The sequence below is a fragment of the Helianthus annuus genome, chromosome 3 (assembly GCF_002127325.2).
Source record: "Helianthus annuus cultivar XRQ/B chromosome 3, HanXRQr2.0-SUNRISE, whole genome shotgun sequence".
Classification (NCBI taxonomy): domain Eukaryota; kingdom Viridiplantae; phylum Streptophyta; class Magnoliopsida; order Asterales; family Asteraceae; genus Helianthus; species Helianthus annuus.
In genome coordinates, this window is record NC_035435.2 from 133,098,578 (window position 1) to 133,121,887 (window position 23,310).

The 23,310-nt window shown below is 36.0% G+C and overlaps 1 protein-coding gene and 1 long non-coding RNA gene across 2 annotated transcripts; one reads left to right on the forward strand and one right to left on the reverse strand.

Annotated features, from left to right (window-relative positions):
• The first annotated feature begins 8,546 nt into the window (after positions 1–8,546).
• LOC118490682 lies at positions 8,547–9,058 on the forward strand. Its single transcript, XR_004889867.1, has 3 exons — positions 8,547–8,574; positions 8,714–8,869; positions 8,967–9,058. It is a non-coding gene; the product is annotated as an uncharacterized LOC118490682 (long non-coding RNA).
• Positions 9,059–12,637: 3,579 nt separating this feature from the next.
• Positions 12,638–13,974, reverse strand: LOC110927987. Its single transcript, XM_022171265.2, has 2 exons — positions 13,532–13,974; positions 12,638–13,443 (listed from the first exon to the last, which is right to left on the reverse strand). Exons 1-2 carry the CDS (start codon positions 13,962–13,964, stop codon positions 12,638–12,640), a joined length of 1,239 nt encoding a protein of 412 aa, XP_022026957.1. The 5' UTR covers positions 13,965–13,974.
• Between the last annotated feature and the right edge of the window lie 9,336 nt (positions 13,975–23,310).

A 23,310-nucleotide genomic window follows, 5' to 3' on the forward strand; every position in this document is an offset into this window, starting at 1 on the left:
CCAAGGTTGTGGCTCGATTCGATTCAGATTAAGAGGTAAATCAAGACGGGAATTGAAGGTGAACAATGGTGTCGACGAAGTTCGAACTTGAGAAGTTCGACGGGAAGAACGATTTTGGATTATGGCGATTGAAGATGAGAGCGCTCTTAGTCCACAATGGTGTGGTTGCTGCTCTGGCCGGAGAAGCGAATTTACCGAATGATATGACAGAGAAAGAGAAGAAAGATATTCTTGAAAAGGCACATAGTGCCATAATTCTGAGCCTCGGTGATCGTGTACTAAGAGAAGTGTCGAAAGAAACGTCTGCTGCCGGAGTTTGGTCGAAATTGGAGTCCTTGTACATGACGAAGTCTCTGGCTAACCGATTATATCTCAAGAAACGTCTATATACGTTTCATATGTCTTCAAACAGATCATTGAAAGATCACACAGATGAGTTTAACAAGCTCATCTTAGATCTAGAGAATATTGATGTTTCTATTGAAGATGAAGATCAAGCCATTCTGTTCTTAACTTCCCTTCCTCAGACGTTTGAGCATTTTGTTGATACTCTGATGTACGGAAGAGACACTTTAACTATGGAGGAGGTTCTTGCAGCCTTGAATTCCAAGGAGTTAAAGAAGAGGAATGATGTGAAAGAAGAAAGTGGGGATGGATTGATTGTGAGAGGCAGATCGGAACAAAGAAATTTCAAAGGCAAGAATGTTTCAAGATCTAAGTCAAGATTTAAAAGAAAGTGCTATATTTACAATTCAGAAAAACATTTGAAGAGAGAATGTCCTGAGAGGTTCAAGAAGAAGAAGTTTGATGCTGGTACTTCAAAGAATCAGGGAAATCTTTCACCTGAGTTGTCTCAAGATGGATATGAGAGCGCAGATGCACTGGTTCTCTCATCAGTCAAGTCGAAAGGTAACTGGAAAATGGACTCTGGCTGTTCTTTTCATATGACTCCTTGTAAAGAATTTTTCAAAACTCTTGAGTTTCAAGATTTGGGAACTGTTCAGTTAGGAAGACCCTGTAGGATACATGGAAAGGGTTCAATAGTGTTCAAGTTAGACAATGGGTGTGAGATTCAGGTTGATAATGTGATGTATATTCCAGAATTGTCTAAAAGTCTTTTGTCACTTGGAACTTTTGAAAAGAATGGGTATTCTATAAGTCTAAGAAATGGGAAAGCAAAAGTTGTAAAGGGGTCCATGGTATTTCTTTCGGGTACAAGATGTGAGAACAATACCTATTTGCTAGATGGTAGGGTTGTTCAAGAGGTCAATGCTGTAGTTCAAGATAGAAAGACTATAGATGCAGGTCTGTGGCACAAAAGGCTTGGTCACATCAGTGATCAAGGGTTGCTAGAGTTAAAGAAGCAACAAGTCATAGGTGATTTTGTAGAAAGAGGTGCAGGATTTTGTGAACATTGTATACCGGGAAAGTCACATAGGGTATCTTTCACCAAGGGTAAACATGTGACCAGGGGTATACTAGATTATGTGCACTCGGATCTATGGGGGCCCACCAAGAATCTGTCAATGGGAGGGGCTAGTTATTTCATGACCATTATAGATGACTATTCCAGAAGGGTATGGGTGTATATACTGAAATATAAACATGAAGCTTTTGGGAAGTTTAAGGAATGGAGATCATTGATAGAGAATCAGACTGAGAGAAAGGTTAAGAAACTCAGAACTGATAATGGTCTTGAGTTCTGTAATGGGGAGTTTAATATGTTTTGTAAACAGAATGGAATAGCTAGGCATCTTACAGTGCCTGGAACCCCTCAACAGAATGGATTGGCAGAACGATGAATATAACTCTCTTGAATAGAGTTAGAAGTATGTTGATTAGTGCAGGCATGCCAAAGAGATTTTGGGCAGAAGCTGTATCAACTGCAGCATATCTAATCAACAGATCACCATCTTCAGCAATAGATATGAAGACTCCTATGGAAATGTGGTCAGGTATGAAACCAGAGTATGAAGACTTGAGGGTCTTTGGGTCATTATGTTATGCTCACATTAATCAGGGTAAATTGGAGACTAGAGCTTTAAGATGTGTGATATTGGGATATTCTGAGGGAGTCAAGGGATATAGGTTGTGGAAGGTTGATGAAGAGAGGTCAAGGGTATTTGTTAGCAGAGATGTAGTTGCCTTCAGAGAAGATGTCATGTATAAAGATGTTATGGGATCTAAAGTCACAATGGTAGATCCGAGTGTTCAGATTGAGGTGGAGCAGGGGTCTGCTATGCCTAAGAATGTGAATCATACTGAAGAGGCTAGTTCAAGCCATACCGATCTTACCGACTATCAGTTGGCTAGAGATAGAACTAGAAGAGAAATTCAGAAACCAAATAGATTCAGAGATCAAGAAGATGTGTCAGCAGTTGTTTTCATGGCTGCTGAACTTGAAAGTATAACTGAACCAATAACGTTTCATGAAGCTGTGATGTCAAGTAATAAAGAAAGATGGAAAGAGGCAATGGATGATGAAATGAGATCTCTGCAACAAAACAAGACTTGGGTTTTGGTAGAAAAACCTAAGGGTCAAAAAGTTATACCTTGCAAATGTATATACAAGTTGAAAGAAGGGATTGAAGGTGTTGAGAAACCAAGATTTGAAGCCAGGTTAGTGGCTAAGGGGTTCACTCAAAGAGAAGGTCTGGATTATACTGAAATTTTCTCTCCAGTTGTTAAACACACATCCATAAGGGTATTATTGTCATTTACTGCCTATATGGATATGGAACTGGAACAGTTGGATGTAAAAACAGCATTTTTGCATGGCAACTTAGATGAGAAGATCTATATGCAACAACCATTGGGTTATGAAGAAAAGGGAAAGGAGAGTATGGTATGCTTGTTGCAAAAATCATTGTATGGGCTCAAACAAGCGCCCAGGCAATGGTATAAAAGATTTGATGATTACATGCTATCCAGTGGTGGATTTTCAAGAAGTTGCTATGATCCTTGTGTGTATTACAAAGAATATGAAGAAGGTCAGTTTGTATATCTTCTACTATATGTAGATGATATGCTTATAGCCTGTAAAGATAGGCACCAAATCATGGCAACTAAAGCATTACTCAAAGAAGAATTCGAAATGAAGGAACTGGATTAGGCTAAGAAGATCCTAGGGATGGAAATCATCAGAGACAGGGGGTTAAAACAAATCAGGTTGTCTCAGAAATCTTATATAGAGAAGATTCTCAGAAACTTCAGTATGGAAGGATGTAAAGCTACGTCTACACCTATTGCAAAACATTTCAAGTTATCTAACCAAGATTCTCCAAAGACAGACGCAGAAAAGGCTTATATGAACAAGGTACCGTATGCTAGTACAATTGGTAGTTTAATGTATTTGATAGTGTGTACTAGGCCAGACATAGGGTATGGTGTGAGCATGGTTAGTAGATACTTGGCAAATCCAGGAAAGTTACATTGGGAAGCAGCTATGTGGTTGCTGAGATATTTGAGTGGAACTGTTGAAGTTGGATTGGTGTTCGGAATCAATAAGGATGAACATAACATGATAGTTGGTTATGCAGACTCGGATTTTGCAAAAGATAAGGATAAGGGAAAATCAATTTCAGGATATGTTTTTAAAGTGTTAGGCAGTGTTGTGAGCTGGAAAGCTGCTTTACAGCGTGTAGTAGCTTTGTCCAGTACAGAGGCAGAGTACATTGCATTGACTGAAAGTGTCAAAGAGATTTTGTGGTTAAAAGGGTTTGTCACTGAGCTTGGAGTTAAAGTTGAAAAAGCAGTGGTCTTTTGTGATAATCAAGGAGCTGTACAACTTTCGAAGAATAATGTGTTTCATGAAAGGTCAAAACACATAAATGTCAGACTTCATTTTATCAGAGAAGTGGTAAATTCAAGGGAAATTTGTGTTGAACAAATTGATACTGAAGATAATGGAGCTGATATGTTAACAAAGGTCCTATCAGTTGGAAAGTTTTTGAAGTGTTTGGATCTGCTGGGAATTAGTTGACTTGGTATTCCAAGGTGGAGATTGTTAGAAGATGGAATAGAAGTCAACTGTAGTCAACATTAAAGTCAAAGTTCATTTTAATACGTTTTTAGTTAGTTCTAAAAGTACAGGGGTTAATAGTGCAAATAATGGTACTCTAAGGGTTAGAAAGATAGTCAGTTTGTTACTGTTCTGTTAATGACTGTTAGTTTAGATTTGGGGATAAAAAGGAGAGTTAGGGTTCAGTTTGAGGGTATTCTCTTGTATTCATTTTCTAGTTTAGATTTGGGGATAAAAAGGAGAGTTAGGGTTCAGTTTGAGGGTATTCTCTTGTATTCATTTTCTCTGTTATTCATTTCTTACAATCATCAATAATATTTAATAATCGTTGGAACTTGAATTTTGTTCATTGTTCTTTTCTGAATTTACAACAGATCGTTTCTAACTTATGAAAATCATTGTTATGTTTTATAGCATCTCATTTGTGTAAGTAATTTCTCTCATATTCTTTGGTTGCAAATTTCAAGTGTGATTTACAACTCACCTAGTAAAAATCAGGTTTAGAACATATGATGGCTTCCTTTAGATTAAATTTACTATTGTAGATGTTTACAACATGCTTCGATCACTTGATTTTATATAAGCAGGAATATGTGGGTCATAACTTCCCATCGGTAACTTCAATTCTCCCTATGATACTTAGGGAGAAGGTGGCTTCGTTGTCATTTACGCTAGCGTTCTTGAAGATGAACATAAAATTGATATGAAAGTTCTTAAGTAAGATAACAAGAAACTTGTTGTGCCTGGCCCAACATGCAAAACTTTGTTTTCAGAAAGTAAAACAAAAGTTTTGAAGTTATTGAAATGGATAAAATGGATATTCATGAAAGTGAATCCAAGGGGATCAAAAAACTCATGATGATCATTGGAAGTGAAAAAAATTACTAGAAAGATCAAGTCTATGGGGATAAAATTGTTGTCTCCCCCCCCCCCCCCCAACTTGGTTTCGAAGGAGTTTAAAGTTCAGCTCAAAGTTAAAAAGATGGATATTCACAATGGAGTATTAATGGGTGTTAAAAGTAACGATTATGATTGTTGAGAGCTTAATAATTTCAAATGGTCAAACTTAAAGCTCAAGGAATAATATTGCAAAATGGTCAAACTTAAAGATGAGGGACTAAAGTTGACAAGATGGACAACCGACACGATTGTGATTAAGACAAGGTACATAAGTGCCTAACTCGTGTATTGTGCCTTGTTTGTGTATCAGAATTAACTTGCATGCGAGTGTTCGTGCAAGAGCTTGTTCCCAAGAATCACCAAAGAATCAAGAGGGAAACGATCATGTTAGCCCTACGAATGAGCGTGCTTAGCCCTACTTGTGGGCATGTCTGGCACTACACGCATGACTACTGTTGCAAATGATGCGTCTGTGACCTCCACCATCGACTGCTCTTTGGTCTACTCAACCATCATCAACATCGATTTTAACCCGACTCTACTTTAGCCACAACCCTATTGACTAGAACCTTATTAATTTTTTTGAACAACCATATTAACCTTAATTCATTGCTCATATATTGTATTGATCCAAACCAGTTTTGACACATCAACCATCCAAACCTGTCGGACCCACCTATGTTTCCAGGCTTCTCATTAAAGATACACTAATTGGTCTTGACTTCCAAATATATATATATATATATATATATATATATATATATATATATATATATATATATATATATATATATATATATATATATATATATATATATATATATATATATATATAGGGTAAGGTTCATGCGAGAACCACCTTTATTGCGAGAACCGCGAGAACCAATGTGAACACAAGCTAAAATAGCTAAAAAAACCTAAAAAAACCCTAAAAAAAACCTAACCCCCACCCCCCACCCCACAAAAACCTAAACCCCCCCACCCCCCTCCCCAAAAAAAAAAACCTAACCCCCCCCCCCCCCCAAAGCTAAATGCTAAAAACTAAAACCCTCAAAAAACCTAAAAAAAACCTAACCCCCCCCCCCCCCCCCAAAAAAAAAAAACCTAAACCCTCCTCCCCCACCCCCCAAAAACCTAACCCCCCCCCCAAGCTAAAATGCTAAAAACTAAACCCCCCAAAAAACCTAAAAAATCTAAAAAAATCAAAAAAAAATCTAAATTTTTTTTTTATTTTTTTACTATTTTTTATGTTCAAATCGCTACTTTTAGTAGCCAAAAAAATTTTTTTTTAAAAAAAAAAAAATTTAAAAAAAAAAATTTTTTTTTTTGGATACTAAAAGTAGCGATTTTTATATAAAAAATATTAAAAAAACAAAAAAAAAATTTTTTGGGTGTTTTTTAGATTTTTTAGGTATTACTGTTTGTGTTCACACTGGTTCTCGCGGTTCTCGCAATAAAGGGTGGTTCCTAACGGATCTTTGTCCTATATATATATATATAGGGGACCGCTAAAATGAGAACTACCTCGAGTTGTAAGAACCGTGAGAACTACACCGTACAGGGCAAGGTGGACCAAATTTTTTTTCATAAACGTAGATGTGTGTATTATAAACACATTTGTAAAAAAAATTCAAAAAAAAAAAATGTCGCGTGTGTAGTTTTGAGCACCAAAAGTTTGTGTTTACGGGTACCGTAAATGTTACCGGAAAATTTACGGTACCCGTAAACACAAACTTGTGGTGCTCAAAACTACACACACGATATCTTTTTTGGAATTTTTTTTTACAAATGTGTTTATAATACACGCATCTACGTTTATAAAAAAAAAATTTGGTCCAACTCGCCCCGGATCAAGTAGTTCTCACGGTTCTTACAACTGGAGGTGGTTCAGGGAGGGGCTCATGCGAGAACTCCATTTATTGCGAGAACCGCGAGAACCAATGTGAATAGGGGGCAATTTTGAAAATACCCAAGCAACTTTTAAAACACGCGCATATGATCGGACTTCATATAGAAAATTAACTGTATCCAATAATATCATTCACGTCCAAGAAATATCCCCAATCTATATCCCCAATTTGAATCTGATTATCTTTCACTCTGAATCTCTTTCACGATTATCTCAATATTTCACCATCATATTGAATCAGATCTTCTGTTACAAACAATTACATCATCGATTCAAATACATAATCACATTCACGATCATCAGTTCACCGTTTTGAAGCATTTGGAGTGACATTTTCTCGGAGATTTGATATTTTACAAGCATATATTTCAGATTTCGTCATATAATTGAGGTTAGTTCCTAAAATTCGTCCATAACGAGTCGATAATTTATATTAGGAACATAATCGTCGATCGTATATTCTTCATCAATTCGTAATTACGGCAACATGATTAAAAACATTGTGGATCTCTATTTCGTTCGTAATTAGGGCAACGTGATTATAATAATAGTCAATATGTCAGTATAGTCGGAAATCGCCGTCATAATCACTGTTACGTATGCGGTTTAACATAGATATTGTGCAATGTAACATGGATATTGTCATAGAACTCTGTCATATATCTCGAGTCAATTTGCAAGTTTATACAATTCGTTCGTACTTCATTATATGATGTATAATTTGGCGATTCAAACTTTATTCTGTATTGTGATATATTTTGTTATGCACATGTGCATATGTTTACATCATAGAGTTAAATAGGTTTAATAGAATATGTTATTAAGGTAAGTTTGTGTGATATATAGTTATGCACATGTGCATATATTCATAATAGTTCAATATGCACATGTGCATAGTTCGCGTGACAACTTGCAAGTTTACACAATTCGTTTGTACTTCTTTATATTACATATAATTTGTTAATTCAAACTGTGGTGTGTATTATGAGAAATATTGTCATGCACATGTGCATATGTTTACATCAGATGTTTAACAGAATATGTTATTAAGGTAAGTTTGTGTGATATATAGTTATGAACATGTGCAAAGATTGTCATATTAATTTAATATGCACGTGTGCATATTTTGTAGTAACATGTGAATAGTTATGCACAAATGTATTTTATGTTAGAATGTGGTAAAAAGATATTGTGGTGTGATATATACATATATGCACATGTGCATAAACTGACAAAACATGTTACTATGCGCATGCGCATAATTTGTCATACAAGATTATTAAGGTATTTAACGCATATGCACATGTTCATTGCAGAATTGCAATGGAAAGAAAGTTGGAAAAGAAAATGAAAAAAGTTATATTTGTATTAAAGTCGAGGGACGAAGGGTTATCATTGTAAGACGCAGTCACAACGGAAAAGTATATGCATGGTAAACAAAAAGTTTAGAATATTTGATTATTTTATGTTAGAATGTGGTAACAAGATATTGTGGTGTGATATATACATATATGCACATGTGCATAATCTGACAAAACATGTTACTATGCGCATGCGCATAATTTGTCATACTAGATTATTGAGGTATTTAACGTATATGAACATGTTCATTGCATAATTGCAATGGAAAGAAAGTTGGAAAAGAAAATGAAAAAAGTTATATTGGTATTAAAGTCGAGAGACGAAGGGTCATCATTGTAAGACGCAATCACAACGGAAAAGTATATGCATGGTAAACAAAAAGGTTAGAATATTTGATTATTTATAATTAATATTTTGGATGTTCATTAATTAAAAGTTATTTCATGCACATGTGCATCATTACATTAATGTTGTTTTGTATTAATATAATTTGTATAAACATATTGAGTTTATGAATGCAGATGTGAAAAAAGTTGTAAAAAAGGACATGAAGGTGAGGAATAATAAACGGAAACAGGTGGAAACACCAAACAAAGGTGTTGGTGAGGTGCACATAGTAAAGAACAGAAGGTTATCAACATCTAAAGTTGGTGATAAAGATGACAATGTTGTTGATGGTATGTGTTATTTAGAATTTTTAATCAATATTCAAAATGCACATGTGCATTAGTGTGTACAAACATTTCATACATGTATTAATGTGTTTGCAAATAGGTTAAACATAAAAAATTGGAATGGGCAACGAGTGATAATTTCAACGATTGCGGTGTGTTCGCTATGCGACACATGGAGATGTACAAATGGAGAGATGTCAAGTTTGAAAGCGGTTTTAGTACGCGGAAAGATATTCAAGACATGCAACTGAAAAACTTGAGGATGAAGATATCAACAAAACTGTTATTATCAGAGGCAAACATATACAAGGAAACTGTTATGGAACTTGCAAAAGAGAAAACACGTGGTTTGAGAGATGAAAAAATGCGAAAAACGATAGACAAAGAGGCGATGAAACAAGAAAAATGTTGGAATATGCTTGATAAATGGAAGAATGAGGATAAATTTGAGGGTATGAGTTAACACAACAGGTTATTAACTTTAGGAGCATATAGTATTTCTGTTTTGTTGGTGATTTATGTTAATGAAACTAGTACTTTTTGTTTTGTTTTGTTTGTTTTAACACGTCAGATGGTACTTTGTTATGATGTCGTTTATAGTTTTGGTTAAATGTGGTTGGAAGTGGTCTATTATGACACTAATACATTTGGTTGACAACAGCTGGTATAGTAGTTGATATCGTAATTAGTTGGTATTTTAGCTGATATAGTAATCGATGTTTGGAGTTCGTATTGGTTGTTGTCGTTTATGCACATGTGCATTAAAATGGTTAAACTAACAAGATGGTTGGTAATAAATGTTAGTAATGATTAAATGTGTGTTAGTAATATATAATGTGCTATAGCTGTGCACGATTGTTAAAATATGTTATATTATGTTGGTTAATAAATTAAATGATGGGTATGCACATGTGCATAAAGTTATATAACGTACAGTGCAGTATGTAATGTATTACAAATGGGTATAGTTATATATAAGGCATAACAAACGATTTTATGTTAATATTAGTAACATGTATAATAATAAACAATGGTATATCAATAAACAAGATGATTCAACTGGTAGATACAACTGGTCGATATGTATGCACATGTGCATATTGTAAGTTAGGCATTAATATTAATATTGTAAGTTAAATGGGTAGTAATAAAATTACATTATGTTAAGTGGGTAATAATAAAATCACAAATAATTACATGTAATACATAATTGATAACAAATTAGGATGATGCCAATGATGAATATATTAAAAAACGCATAAATAGTCCATTAAGAAACATAATCAAAACAAATATTGATAATCATAAGTAGTTAAGTTCGATAATCATAAGTTGAAATAGGTAATATATTAATCAAGAATCACGAGTCGGGTTGGTTGATTTACGACGTCTGGTCGAACGTCTAAGAGTTTGCTCGGGTTCTTGTACATATGTAGGGACTTCAGGGGTATCATCAGCGTTATCATCATCAGAAGAAGAATTATCATCAGCGTTATCATCAGAAGAAGAAGAATTTTCATCAGAATAATCATCGGTGTCATCAAGATCAACATCATCAGAACCGGATCCAAACAGAGCAGGTAGTCCAGCAGCAATAGCAACAGCACGTTTATCTGCTCGTGCAGCAAGTTTGGCAGCCTTGATTTTTTTCGCAGTTGCGTGAATCATGGCCGAAAACATATTTGTTACATTTGTTGCATAAACGTGCGGCTTTCTTTTGCTTATCTTTAATTTTCGTGATGGTGTTTGGTATAGGATATGTAGTTTACAATGTTGTATGGTGTATGGTATAATATATGTTGGAAATGCCCAGACACATATTGATGTGATATAATGTGTGGCATAAATTATGTTGGCAATGCACATGTGCATAACGTAAAGGTAGTAATGTTTAATGTTGTTTGACATAGTATATGGTGGCAATGCACATGTGTATAATGTATACGTTGCAATGTATAATAGGTAGATTGAAAATGGAGTACATGTAATTAAAACATAATGACATTAGAAACAATGAATCGACAAGTTTAGATGCTATGGTTTCAATGTTGAAAATGCACGCGTTGGGTCATGCACATGTGCATGTGTTGAAACAGTGGACATATTGGTAATTTATGTTAAATGGACATGAATAAAACAATGAATATTACACCGTTAAGTAGATAAACAATAAGTATAAACAATGAATGTAAACAAAAAACAAGTGATAATCAATATATAAGTAGTTGCGTGTGGAAAATCCAGTTGTTGTATCATAAGTGTTGTACATCATCACAATGTCCTCCTAGTGATTAAACATTCTATTTAGAGTAGGGAATTCAGCATCAACATCAGTGCCAACCCCACCAATCTTGACCCGTTTTCACTCTGGTGTTTCTCAGCACGCCATAAGATGCATAAACTCCACCATGCCTCCCCGGTTGTCGGCTTGTTCTTCCATTTTTTTTGTAGTTGTCCGCTACCCAAGACCCTTTGTTTAATGCCATTCTGTACATAATTGGATAGTCATCCGTAAGGCACCTGTTCAGAATCCATACATCAACGACATGGTATAATTTTCAGCATAATGCACATGTGCATATAAGTTAATACAATACCATTTACAATCAACATGATGCACATGTGTATATAATTTAATACAACATCAATTACAGTCAATATAATGCACATGTGCACATCATTTAATACAATATCATTTACAAAAGTATAAACATCGTTTACAGTCAACATAATAGCTTTAGTCACAAATTGAATGAATTGTAACTCTTGATGATCTGTATTTGTAGGTGCTGTCAAAGTGATGTAGACATAGAGTCAAGCGTCTTGTATTTGTAGGTGTTGTCAAAGTGATGTAGACATAGAGTCAAGAGTCTGAACTTCAAACCTATGAAGGGTATGTCGACTTTCAATAGTTTTAGACATAATTCTGTGACTATCAACGGGATTGACAACAGATGTACCACCAAAGTCGGCATCAGATGTTGTATGATGATGATATTATATATGAGGAGGTTCATCGGATATACGAGGATCGACACGAACACGCCATATGCAACTGTAAACATCGTGCCGAATGCAGCCACCATGAAGTACATGAACACGAATATCTATATGCCATGAAAACCACCGTGCACGGCTATCAGCTGTCGTGAACCGCCGTGAATGCCTCTCAGCCGAGTGAGAAGACCATGAACTGGTGCTGGGGAACTAGTGAAACCCCAAAGTGGAGATAATATATGTGCATATAATATCGAGTAACCATAATGTACAACATAAAACATGATGCAATTGACACAATGCACATGTGCATATAATTTATGTGCATATAATATTGAGTAACCATAATGTACAACATAAAACATGATGCAATTGACACAATGCACATGTGCATATAATATTGAGTAATCATGTTTTACATCATAAAACAATTGTGAACATGCTGCAAAGGAGTATATCATTGAACGAGTCACAATTTACATAAAATGGATATAAAATACCATCTATTGACAAATTAAAGATTTATATATAAACCTTTTACCTGAGAAGATACCACTTGGCTAAAAATTCACCATCACTTCTGACCTGCAACTACCACCAAACACCAAACAAGAATGCCTAATTTATTTGGGATTCGAATAGAATAAAACCTGCTGGAGTATGCTATATGTAAAATTGAATTACTTACAGCAGCCATCGTCCTATCATTGCAACTTGTTTCGATTCCAGAACAACCAAATAATCTTTCAAAACGAGATTCGAATCAAGGGCAAATCATAAATTGAAATCATAGCATAAACATCTGAATTGGATTCGAAAACTAAAACCTTCAGATGCCGTAGGTTCAACTCCAACATTCGTATCTTCCCCACAACTGTCATCCGAACAAGTCTCCTCGTCAACATCGTTTAGCGAAGAACGACCCAATTTCGGGTGGTCAACTGAACTGGTAATGCAAGAACCCAAAGCTTCTGATGATATCGACCCGCAAATCCCAGCCAACACATCGGCTGCAACGGTTTCCTGCTCGTTACAATAGATAGTAAAATCATTCGACCGTTCATTCACATTAGCAACCATTGCTGAAGCAGCACCGAGCATGTCGAGAGAAGTGGCCCTCGTTTCCCGATTTGGTCTTTTCCCATGAGTCACCAAATACGTACTGTTAGTATTAACATCACACGAATTCCCTTTCGCAAATTTTGAATTCTTCTTTGTTTGTTGGAAACTCTTAGACTTGTGATTCTTGTAATAGAACTCAACACAGTCAGCAACTGTTTTGTGTTGAAAAAAAGATGCAATATTTTTGAAGTTTTTGCCAAACAAAGCATAATTATCTAAGAACATTTGTCTATCTTCTTCGGTCCATAGATTGACAACGGCCCTTTGCTTTTCAACATCAATAGGGTCCTCCACTAATCCATTATCCGAAATAAACCTAGAGCCCATTCGTTCCCTCTTGTCTAATATAAACGTCAGCATCTTCTGTATGTTCCTGTAGGTCTTGACACGTGAATCTAAAAGCAGCTTGTTCACATACTCAACTACCTCTTTCGTTGGAACCAGACGCAAACATCCACCTACATAGAAAGTAAAATTTTAGAACTTGCAAAACTTAATATTATAATAACCTGAAATTGGTATATCCGTATATCAATCATTTCTTACCAGGAGTAGATGAACGAGAATGGTTAGATATACGGTGCTTTTGAGAATCGATATATCCCAAGCGAGAGCTCGATTCAAACTTCTTTTGCGACTTTGCACCGGATCTTACGGAGAGCAAGCGGAGAGATTCCTTCCAAGAATACTGAAATGCTTTAAACTTAAGAGTGATGGCCCGTTCTTTGAACTTTAAGAAACGCTTCCTCATAGAGATTCTTTTCTTAATCAGTGAATCATCGGTAGACATAGATCTCACTATATCAGTACACGAATTTGTTTTTGGTAGTAACTTACTAAGCTCATCGGATGATCTACTTGCTATAACTTTGTTTGTGGCCAATATCGAATCATATAACTTACCATCTCTACCTAAATATACAGCACTACCAACCGAAACTGTACAAATACTGCCTGTTGAGACCTGACTACCATCCATGCAATTGTGATCTTTATGCTGGAGTATGCTATATGTAAAATTGAATTACTTACAGCAGCCATCGTCCTGTCATTGCAACTTGTTTCGATTCCAGAACAACCAAATAATATTTCAGAACGAGATTCGAATCAAGGGCAAATCATAAATTGAAATCATAGCATAAACATCTGAATTGGATTCGAAAACTAAAACCTTCAGATGCCATAGGTTCAACTCCAACACGAGATGAATCAGGCGAAGCCATGTGTAGCCGAAATCAGTATCCCAACGCCGTAATCAGTATCCCAATCGAATCCCCTGTAAGATCGCCGCCGTGAAACTCACCGCCGTAGTTCTCCGTCGCCGATTAAGCAAAATCTCCAGCGAAACCCTAGATTGTGAATGACGATGGTGAACAGGTGATGAAATAAGAGGAGAGCAGGGGCTAAAATAAGAGGAGAGCGTGTTTTTTGATTAAATGTCACTTAATTACAAATTTGCCATGTGTTCACATTGGTTCTCGCGGTTCTCGCAATAAGAGGTGGTTCTCGCATGATCTTCTCCCTATATATATATATACATATATATATATACATATATATATATATATATATATATATATATATATATAGGGTGGGGTTTTAAAGTGAACACTAGTATATTTGTAAACTGAGTAAACAAATTCTGACTTTTCATACGACCTTATTTTTTTTTTAAATTTCACCATAATAACGAGCGTATTTTATGTTTAAGATCATTATGATATTGCTATGTAAAAATAAAATAAAAAAATCATTTTTACTGGGTTTTCTTTACATTGTCTTAAAAGTTTTGGTCATTGTGTTTTTCAACTAGGATTTGGTCATTACGTTTTTACTAGGGTTTCTATACATTGTGTAATTATCAAAACATATAACACAGCGTTAATTGGGGTTCTGTCCATTGCGTTTTTATTAGAACGTATAATATAATGTATTGACACAATGAAGATGGTGTTATATTTAGGTTTTCTATACTTTTTGTTATTGTTCTAGCTATTTTGTTTTTTAAGTAGATGGGTTTTCTATACACTGTGTTATAAGTTCTGATCATTGTGTTTAGTCTGCTATGCATTGTATTTTAATATGTTGTTTATTGTTTTTTTTTTGTTCATTGTGTTTTAGTCTGTTTTGATCATTGTATTTTTACTCTGTTGTCCATTGTCCATTGTGTTTTAGTTTGATGTCCACTGTGTCTTTTATTTGCTAGTCATCAATTGTGTCTTTTATCTGTTGTCATCAATTGTATTTTTAGTCTACTTTCCAATGCATTTTTAGTTTGATACTTATTGTGTAATAAGTTATGTCCATTGTGTTTTAGTCTATTGTTCATCGTGTCTTTTTATGTTGCATCGATTGTGTTTTTGGTCTACTTTTCATTGTGTTTATAGTTTGATACTCATTGTGTTTTACATTACGTCAATTGTGTAATATGCAATTGGGTTTTCATATTTTTTTGAAAAGTATAACAATAGGGTACTCATATTAATGATAAAAAACGTTCGATTTTATGGTATAATTTTTAAAAATAACAAATGACGTATGAAAAAGCTACGTATGTTTAAAAAATTTAGGGGAATAGCATGTCACTTGCATGGGCACGTTTCCTATTGAGTTTTTTTTCTGGTTGACGAAACTATACTTCCCATTTGATTTTTCATTGGACACTTGTCACTTTGATGACTTCTTACCCTTCTTATTTATAAATCAGTTTGTATTATAACTCAACCCACAATAAATCACTTTCTATTATGACTCAACTCAGAACTTAAGATAACAAAAGTATCCTAAAGATAATTTCTCAAAGAAAACAGCTTAATGAAAGCCGTTAAACAAAAGAAAGTAGCCTAATGGAAATTTTTGAAAAAAAAAATGGATCCTTAATTTTAGAGAGAGAAAATGGAGAGTTGAAGTTAGATTTATGTGTACGTAAGTAATCTCTCTTATTTTTTTAGTTTTCAATTTTAAGTATACTTTATACTCAACAAAGAAAAGAGAGAAATTACTAACACAATTGGAGACCTCTTTAACGATACGAACCGATTTCTTATTTTATTAAAAACATTACATGTTCAACTACACATTTTGAAAGTTACAGTAAAAAAAAAGATGATAAAAGGTAAAATGGCCGGCACCGTGTACCAAAACAAAAAAAAATAAATAAATAAATAACTGGTATACCAATAAAACATTAGAATATTTTCCTAATATACGATCATCATTTATCAAGACTAATACATAATTTAACATGCATAGACTATAGTTAAAACACTCAAACTATAATATTTTCCTAATAAACACTTATAATGAGCAGTTAAACTCAATTATCATTCATCAAACATCCAAAACTTACAAAACAAAACCAAATTTCGTAAAATCATTCAACCACCTACAACTTTCTTATCAATCAGCAAACACATTCAATTTCTAGAGGTAAGAAATCATCACAAATGTACACTAAAACTGTAAAGAACACAAAACACTCGAACAACAACAAACTCATCTTACAAAACCCTAATATCATGCATCATCAGCATCAGCAGGTGCAGGAACACGGTCGAACATCTTCTTCCACAACACGAACTCTTCCATCTGATCAGGCCGAACCGACTGCTCACTCTGGTTCTTGAACTTGTTCCTCAAACGTTGAATCTTGGCTTCCCATGCATCATCATTTCCAACACCCAAAAAACTATAAGAAAAGCAGAATCTGTTCATAAGGAGGGGATACTGAGCGGGGTTTCCTCCATAGCGAACTTCAGATTTTTCAAGTTCTTCTAACACTTCAAGATCGTCTGGGAGTAGTTCATCATCTGCATGTTCTTCTTGCGGTTGTTGTTCTACCGGTAGTACGCTGGAGGCAGTGAATTTGGTTTCGTCGGAGTTAGAAGCGGTGGTGGTGGTGGTGTGGGGGCGTTTGGGTGGAGGGGTGGCGGAAGTGGTGGCGGTTCTTTTGGTTGGTGGTTTTCCGGCGAGAAATTCTGAGTTAGCGGAGTGTGAAGGAGATGGGTGGTCAACTGGTTGTTCCGCCATTGGAGATGATGGAGGTGGGTTTGATCAATTAAGTGTAGATTAGATGATCAGTTAGGGTTGTATTTAAAGAGGGTTGATTAGAGACTGTTATAACGGTTTTAGAATCTTGTGAGGGTTTAGTTGTAACAGTTGACAGTTGGGAATCTCCCTGTAAGTTAGTTATTGTAAATTTGACGTATGAGTAGAAGATGAGAGAAAAGGGGATATGTAAACATGCATTTTCTTATCAAGTACATGGGTTTACGAGTAAATATTATTATTATTATTATTATTATTATTATTATTATTATTATTATTATTATTATTATTATTATTATATATTATGATTTTTTTAGAATATCGTGTGGTGTGATTTAGCGATTGTAGGACTGAACGTTAAATGAAAAGTTCGTGATCACTGTTCGGCGAGAAGTTTGTTTACATCCGTTCGTTTACTTAATGAACGAACATAAATAAAAAATTCTGTTCGGTTAGTTAAGCGAATGAACACGAACAAATATCTCGTTTGTTTAATTGCATTCATGAAGCTTTGTTCATGTTCGTTTGTTTATGTTGTTTATTAAAAATCTTTTAACATTTATATTTTTTTATCTAAACTTTTTATATTCTTTAATTCTTATTTATCTCATTACACAAAGTAATAATATACGGAAACCCTAGGTTTATCTTGTTTATACACCGCTCCATTTTCTTTCTCATTATTCATATCGAAAAATATTATCGACATTCGTTCAACAATAAGGGCTTCGAGGTCTAGCACCCCTCCCTCTCACCATCCACCTCTAGCCACCACCGTCTTCGCCGATTTTATCTGTGTTGGTTTGTGTTCGTGAACCGTTCGTGAACACGTTTATTTCCTTAATGAATGAACACGAACATAAAATCTCATTTAGTAAGTGTTCATAAACTATTCGTGAACACGTTGTATTCTTAACGAACGAACACGGATAAGACCTTGTTTGTGTTGTTCGATTCATTTACAACCCCAGCGATTGGTGATGGTTGTAAATTTGAAGGGTCATTGAACCGGCTGTGTTACAACTGATAGAAGAACAATCTTGTTAACGTTACCGTGTCTTGAAACCCTACATAGGAATGATTTAGTCTAGAACTTTTACCGTCTTCAATCGATAAATGATGCAAATCATTGGTATGATAGTCGATCGAGTTCATGAGCACTGATGCTACAGAGTGTGGCATGAGTGAAAGTGACGATGATGTTCGATTAGGGATGAAGGGGTTGGTGAACAAGACAGGGGTTCAAGATTGGAAGATTGGAAGTGTTTTGACTATAAAGCCCCTTTAGTCTTTTAATATAAGTTTCCTTCTCATTTAAATATCCTCTAATCTTAGCCCTTGATTTTTGATGATCTATGGATAGAAATTGTTCTTAGTGTTCTCACAAAAATCTTTGTTCTCAAGATAACCCTCCCCTATATATATATATAGGTCCGGCTAGGGGAGGATCTAGTCGCCTAATCCTTGTATACAAACTAACCCGGTTGTGCGGAATCCAACCGAGATAGCAAACCGAGATCGAACACAACAATGATAATAAGGACACGAGATTCAACGATTAACACCTCTGTATTAATACTATGAAAGTCAGTTACAGCACAAGGTTTACAAATGTATTCTGTAAACTCTCTCTCAGTTCTCTCGTGTGTGTGTTCTCTGTGTGCTCTCTTAACTAGTTCTGTCTTGTGACTGTCTATTTATAACACCAGCACCACGAAACGGAACTCGGCGAAACAGAACCACGGCGAAACAAGAAGATCATCGACGAAATGGAATCAAAGTCGACGAAAGGGAATCATGGTCGACGAAACAAGTTTGTTTCGTCGACTCCCATCTGTTTCGCCGATTATGGGCTTGGGCCCAAAGGTTGAAGCCCACTGATGTGTTTAGCTGACTTGTTATAAGCCCAAGGACTAAGTTCAAAGCCCTTCTATATCTTGGTCCGCTTTTCTTGTTCTTTCACACGACGGAGGAAAGTCGTGTCTTTAACCGAATCACGTTAACCCGAGTCGCGTCCACAAATCGTGTATCAACAAACTCCCCCTTGGACGCTACTAGCGAGATTCGCCTTTCATGACTTCTATGTCGGAGGATCTTCAAAGTCTTCACGCGTTAAAAGAAGAAATTGTATCAACAAACTCCCCGATTCATGTAGGAAGTGTGTTGACAAACTCCCCCTTAACATAAGCTCCCCCTTGAGTTATGCTCGTGAATGACTTGATCATTAGTACTTGAGATCCTTGTGGTGTTGATGATGGCAGCGGCAACTCGAACATCTTTATCTTTTGAGTGCCTTCACGTCGTGTCTTCATTCGAAAGCTTGCCATCGACCATGTTCTCCTAGCCTTTAGCATCTGCACATGCAAGAAATCTAAACGCGTAATGAGAACAACTGCTTGGAATATAGTTAACATAAACAAATGACACACGTATGACCATATTTCAATCAACTACCGTCCGACAGTTTGAAAGTTTAACAAATTTATCAATTTCAGTTTTTAACTTTCAAAACTTGCAAATTTTGACCGATTATGAAGATTTAGTCAATTTGGTTTTCAATCAGGTTTCAGGCAACGAAGACTCGAGATCCAACATCGTACAATCGAAAATAAGATAGAAATAAAATCTTTTTGGCTTTTAGAAAGTTTATATTAAAACACACCTAAAATCTTTTTGGTATTTTTGAATATTTCGAATGTAAAGACAGAAAGCAGTAAATAAATAAATATTTACAGACATTCTTTTTGCGAGTTTCGAGGGTAAGAGAATCATATCAGTGTACGGTCGTGCCAAAACGCTCTTGTTGTTCAATTAGTTAAAATTAAGATAAGCATCCTATAACGATTATCTAAACTTTTTATATTCTTTAATTCTTATTTATCTCATTACACAAAGTAATAATATACGGAAACCCTAGGTCTATCTTGTTTATACACCGCTCCATTTTCTTTCTCATTATTCATATCGAAAAATATTATCGACATTCGTTCAACAATAAGGGCTTCGAGGTCTAGCACCCCTCCCTCTCACCATCCACCTCTAGCCACCACCGTCTTCGCCGATTTTATCTGTGTTGGTTTGTGTTCGTGAACCGTTCGTGAACACGTTTATTTCCTTAATGAATGAACACGAACATAAAATCTCGTTTAGTAAGTGTTCATAAACTATTCGTGAACACGTTGTATTCTTAACGAACGAACACGGATAAGACCTTGTTTGTGTTGTTCGACTCATTTACAACCCCGGCGATTGGTGATGGTTGTAAATTTGAAGGGTCATTGAACCGGCTGTGTTACAAGTTTACTTAGGGGATGTGTAGTGGGCGGCATGGCATGGGGCGGTATGCCTCTTCGCGCCGGCACACCGCCACGGAGGGCGCGATCGATCGAAAAATTGTAGGAGGCGCGATGGTGATGGCGCCGTTATTCTTGTTCCTTTCCAACATTCCACCAATCAGAAACAAGCAATTTTTTTATATTAATTAATAAAGTTGAAAATTATTAAATAGGTAATGATGGGTAGGGGCTTTATGACTACGGGCTCTAGTGATATAACGCCCCATAAAGCCCCCGTGTGACGTGGCACGACACGTGTCGCATAACGCCCCACAAGAGGCTTTATGACTACGGATGGCCTTATGTTGGTTTATTGAAGAAGATAACAACTTACTCTTGTTAAGAATATTTATTACCGTTCTTGGTGTAACAGAAAGAGATGATACTATTTATACATAACTTGTATGTTTTAACATCATTATTAATGTACGTATACGTTTTGTAACATCAAAAAATTAATCCGGTTATATTTAATTAATGGAAACTCCGATTAAACCATGACAACTTAACTTATCAAGTTTAAACATCAATATGTAACTAAAAGTCTATTAGTAAAACTTGACAAACCATGTATAATGTTAAACGAAAGTTGTATTTAACTTCAGGATCAACCAAAAGTGACATGCATTATCATAAAGATATTTCCGAGAACACTTAAAATCGACTATGTAAACAACTGGTCGTTTTGCACAAAGTCGTTTCTTGAGAAGAACTCTTAGAAATATGAACTTGAGATTACCGAGAATGGTAGAGGTTGGAACAATATTAGAACGTTTCCAACTCATGGCAACTAGTGTTATCTGTTAAACATCTCATTTGTGTAACTTCTCCCATTTTCTTTAGTTTAAATTAAAGGTCATGTGTTTTATAACTCAACTAGTTGAAATCGAATTTATAAGAGATTGTCTCATCTTTTGGATTAAATTTACTATTATAGATGTTTTTACATACCCAGATAGTTTAATTTGTATAAGCATATGATGAATCTATGGTTGCATCTCAGTAAGTTTTCAAGAAAATTGTCGTGTTTTGGTCTATAGTTAGTTTTTGTGTAAGAACGAGTTAATGCTACCCGCGCGTTGCAGCGGGATATTGATTATTACGTAGGTTTGTAAAGCCAATTTAATAACATTTTGATGTAGCGCGTGAAACGGAAAAAATGAAGATTACACGTTGATTCTACGAATACCCGTGTAGTTATTCCCCAACCCCCAAATTGTAACCCCAAAGGCCACGGAATTTGAAGTGAAAAAAAAAAATGTTTTCTCAAAATTCAATTCTGATTCTTCCAATTACTAATGAGACATATAAATAAGGACAGAAATTCGAAATGGGCCTAAAAAAGATAACGGGCCAAACACACGGCCTAAAACAAAATGCCCAAAATAGTCCAAAAAACATAAAAATGCAAATAAGTAATGGAAATAAACGTTTTTTGGCCCGGACGATGACCCAAACCGCCGTAGGCCGTTTGCAGCAAGATGGGGCTCGTTCTCGCGTTCGAATCGCCTGGTCGCACGTCCCAAACGGACCCCCGTAGCCCAAGTTAGAGCCATTTTAGTGAAGGCCCTTTTGTTACGCGGTCTTGGGCCTCCAAGTACAAAATAGCCCGTTCCTCCACACTTGGGCCCACATCATTCCCCCCTGGATAGACAAAATTCGCCCTCGAATTACCAACAGTTTCATCATCAGAAGACTCTCCATAATAAGGCAACAGATGCTTCACGTTAAACACATCAGCACAACGAATGTGACTAGGCAGTTTTAGACGATATGCATTTGGATTGATCTTCTCCACGATTTCAACTGGGCCAATCTTCTTCGCTGATAACTTGTTGTATTCCCCAACTGTAAAACGATCTTTAGTCAAAACAGCCCAAACAAAGTCACCTTCCTCGAACTCAACATGCCTACGCTTCTGATCAGCAGCTTGCTTATACTTCAGATTAGCTCGGGTCAAATGATCATACACAGCATTATGAACTTCATGTAGACCCTCTACAAAATCCTGAACTTTCTTTGGAACAGATCCAGAAACAGGAAGAGACATCAAATCAAGTGGTCCCCGAGGCTGAGATGAATAAACTATCTGAAATGGGCTATACCCAGTGCTCCGATTGACAGCATGATTATGAGCAAACTCAGCTTGGCACAACTTTTGATCCCATGCCTTCACATGATCCCCAACTAAACACCTCAGCAAATTTCCAAGTGACCGATTAACAACTTCAGTTTGCCCATCAGTTTGTGGGTGATAAGCACTACTGAAGTTGAGTTGAGTATTCACCATCTTCCACAAGCTACGCCAAAAATGACTCAGAAATCGGGTATCCCGATCAGACACAATTGAAGAAGGTAGCCCATGCAAACGGTACACATCACAAAAAAATAGTTGGGCTACATTGACAGCATCAGTCGTCTTCTTGCAGGGAATAAAGTGTACCATCTTAGAAAACCGATCCACCACAACAAATATGGAATCATTACCTCTCTGAGTACGAGGTAACCCCAACACGAAATCCATACTAATATCAACCCATGGCTGTGAAGGGATTGGCAAAGGCATATAGAGACCTGCATTGGTAGCCGTACCCTTGGAAACCTGACAAACACGGCACCTCTTCACATAACGATCCACCTCTTTTCTCATAGTTGGCCAATAATAAGAAGCTTGAACCAATTGTAAAGTACGATCACGACCAACATGCCCTTCACCATGTAACTCCTTAATAATCTTTAAGCGAAGACTAGAATCGGGAATACATAGCTGATTCCCCTTGAACAGAAAACCATCATGCAAAAGAAAATCTGACTTTTGCCCAGTTTCCACATCCTGCAAAATAACTGAGAAATAAGGGTCAATAGCTAACTGCTCACGAATGACCTTCAAACCCGGCACATCAACCCTCATAGATACAAGCAGATTACTCCTCCTGCTTAAGG

Excerpts from the sequence above, each read along its gene's own strand:
- LOC110927987 (XM_022171265.2), bottom strand. The coding sequence starts at position 13,964 with ATGGATGGTAGTCAGGTCTCAACAGGCAGTATTTGTACAGTTTCGGTT. Across the intron at positions 13,444-13,531 it reads TTCTCGTTCATCTACTCCTG|GTGGATGTTTGCGTCTGGTT; the intron begins GTAAGAAATGAT and ends CTTTCTATGTAG.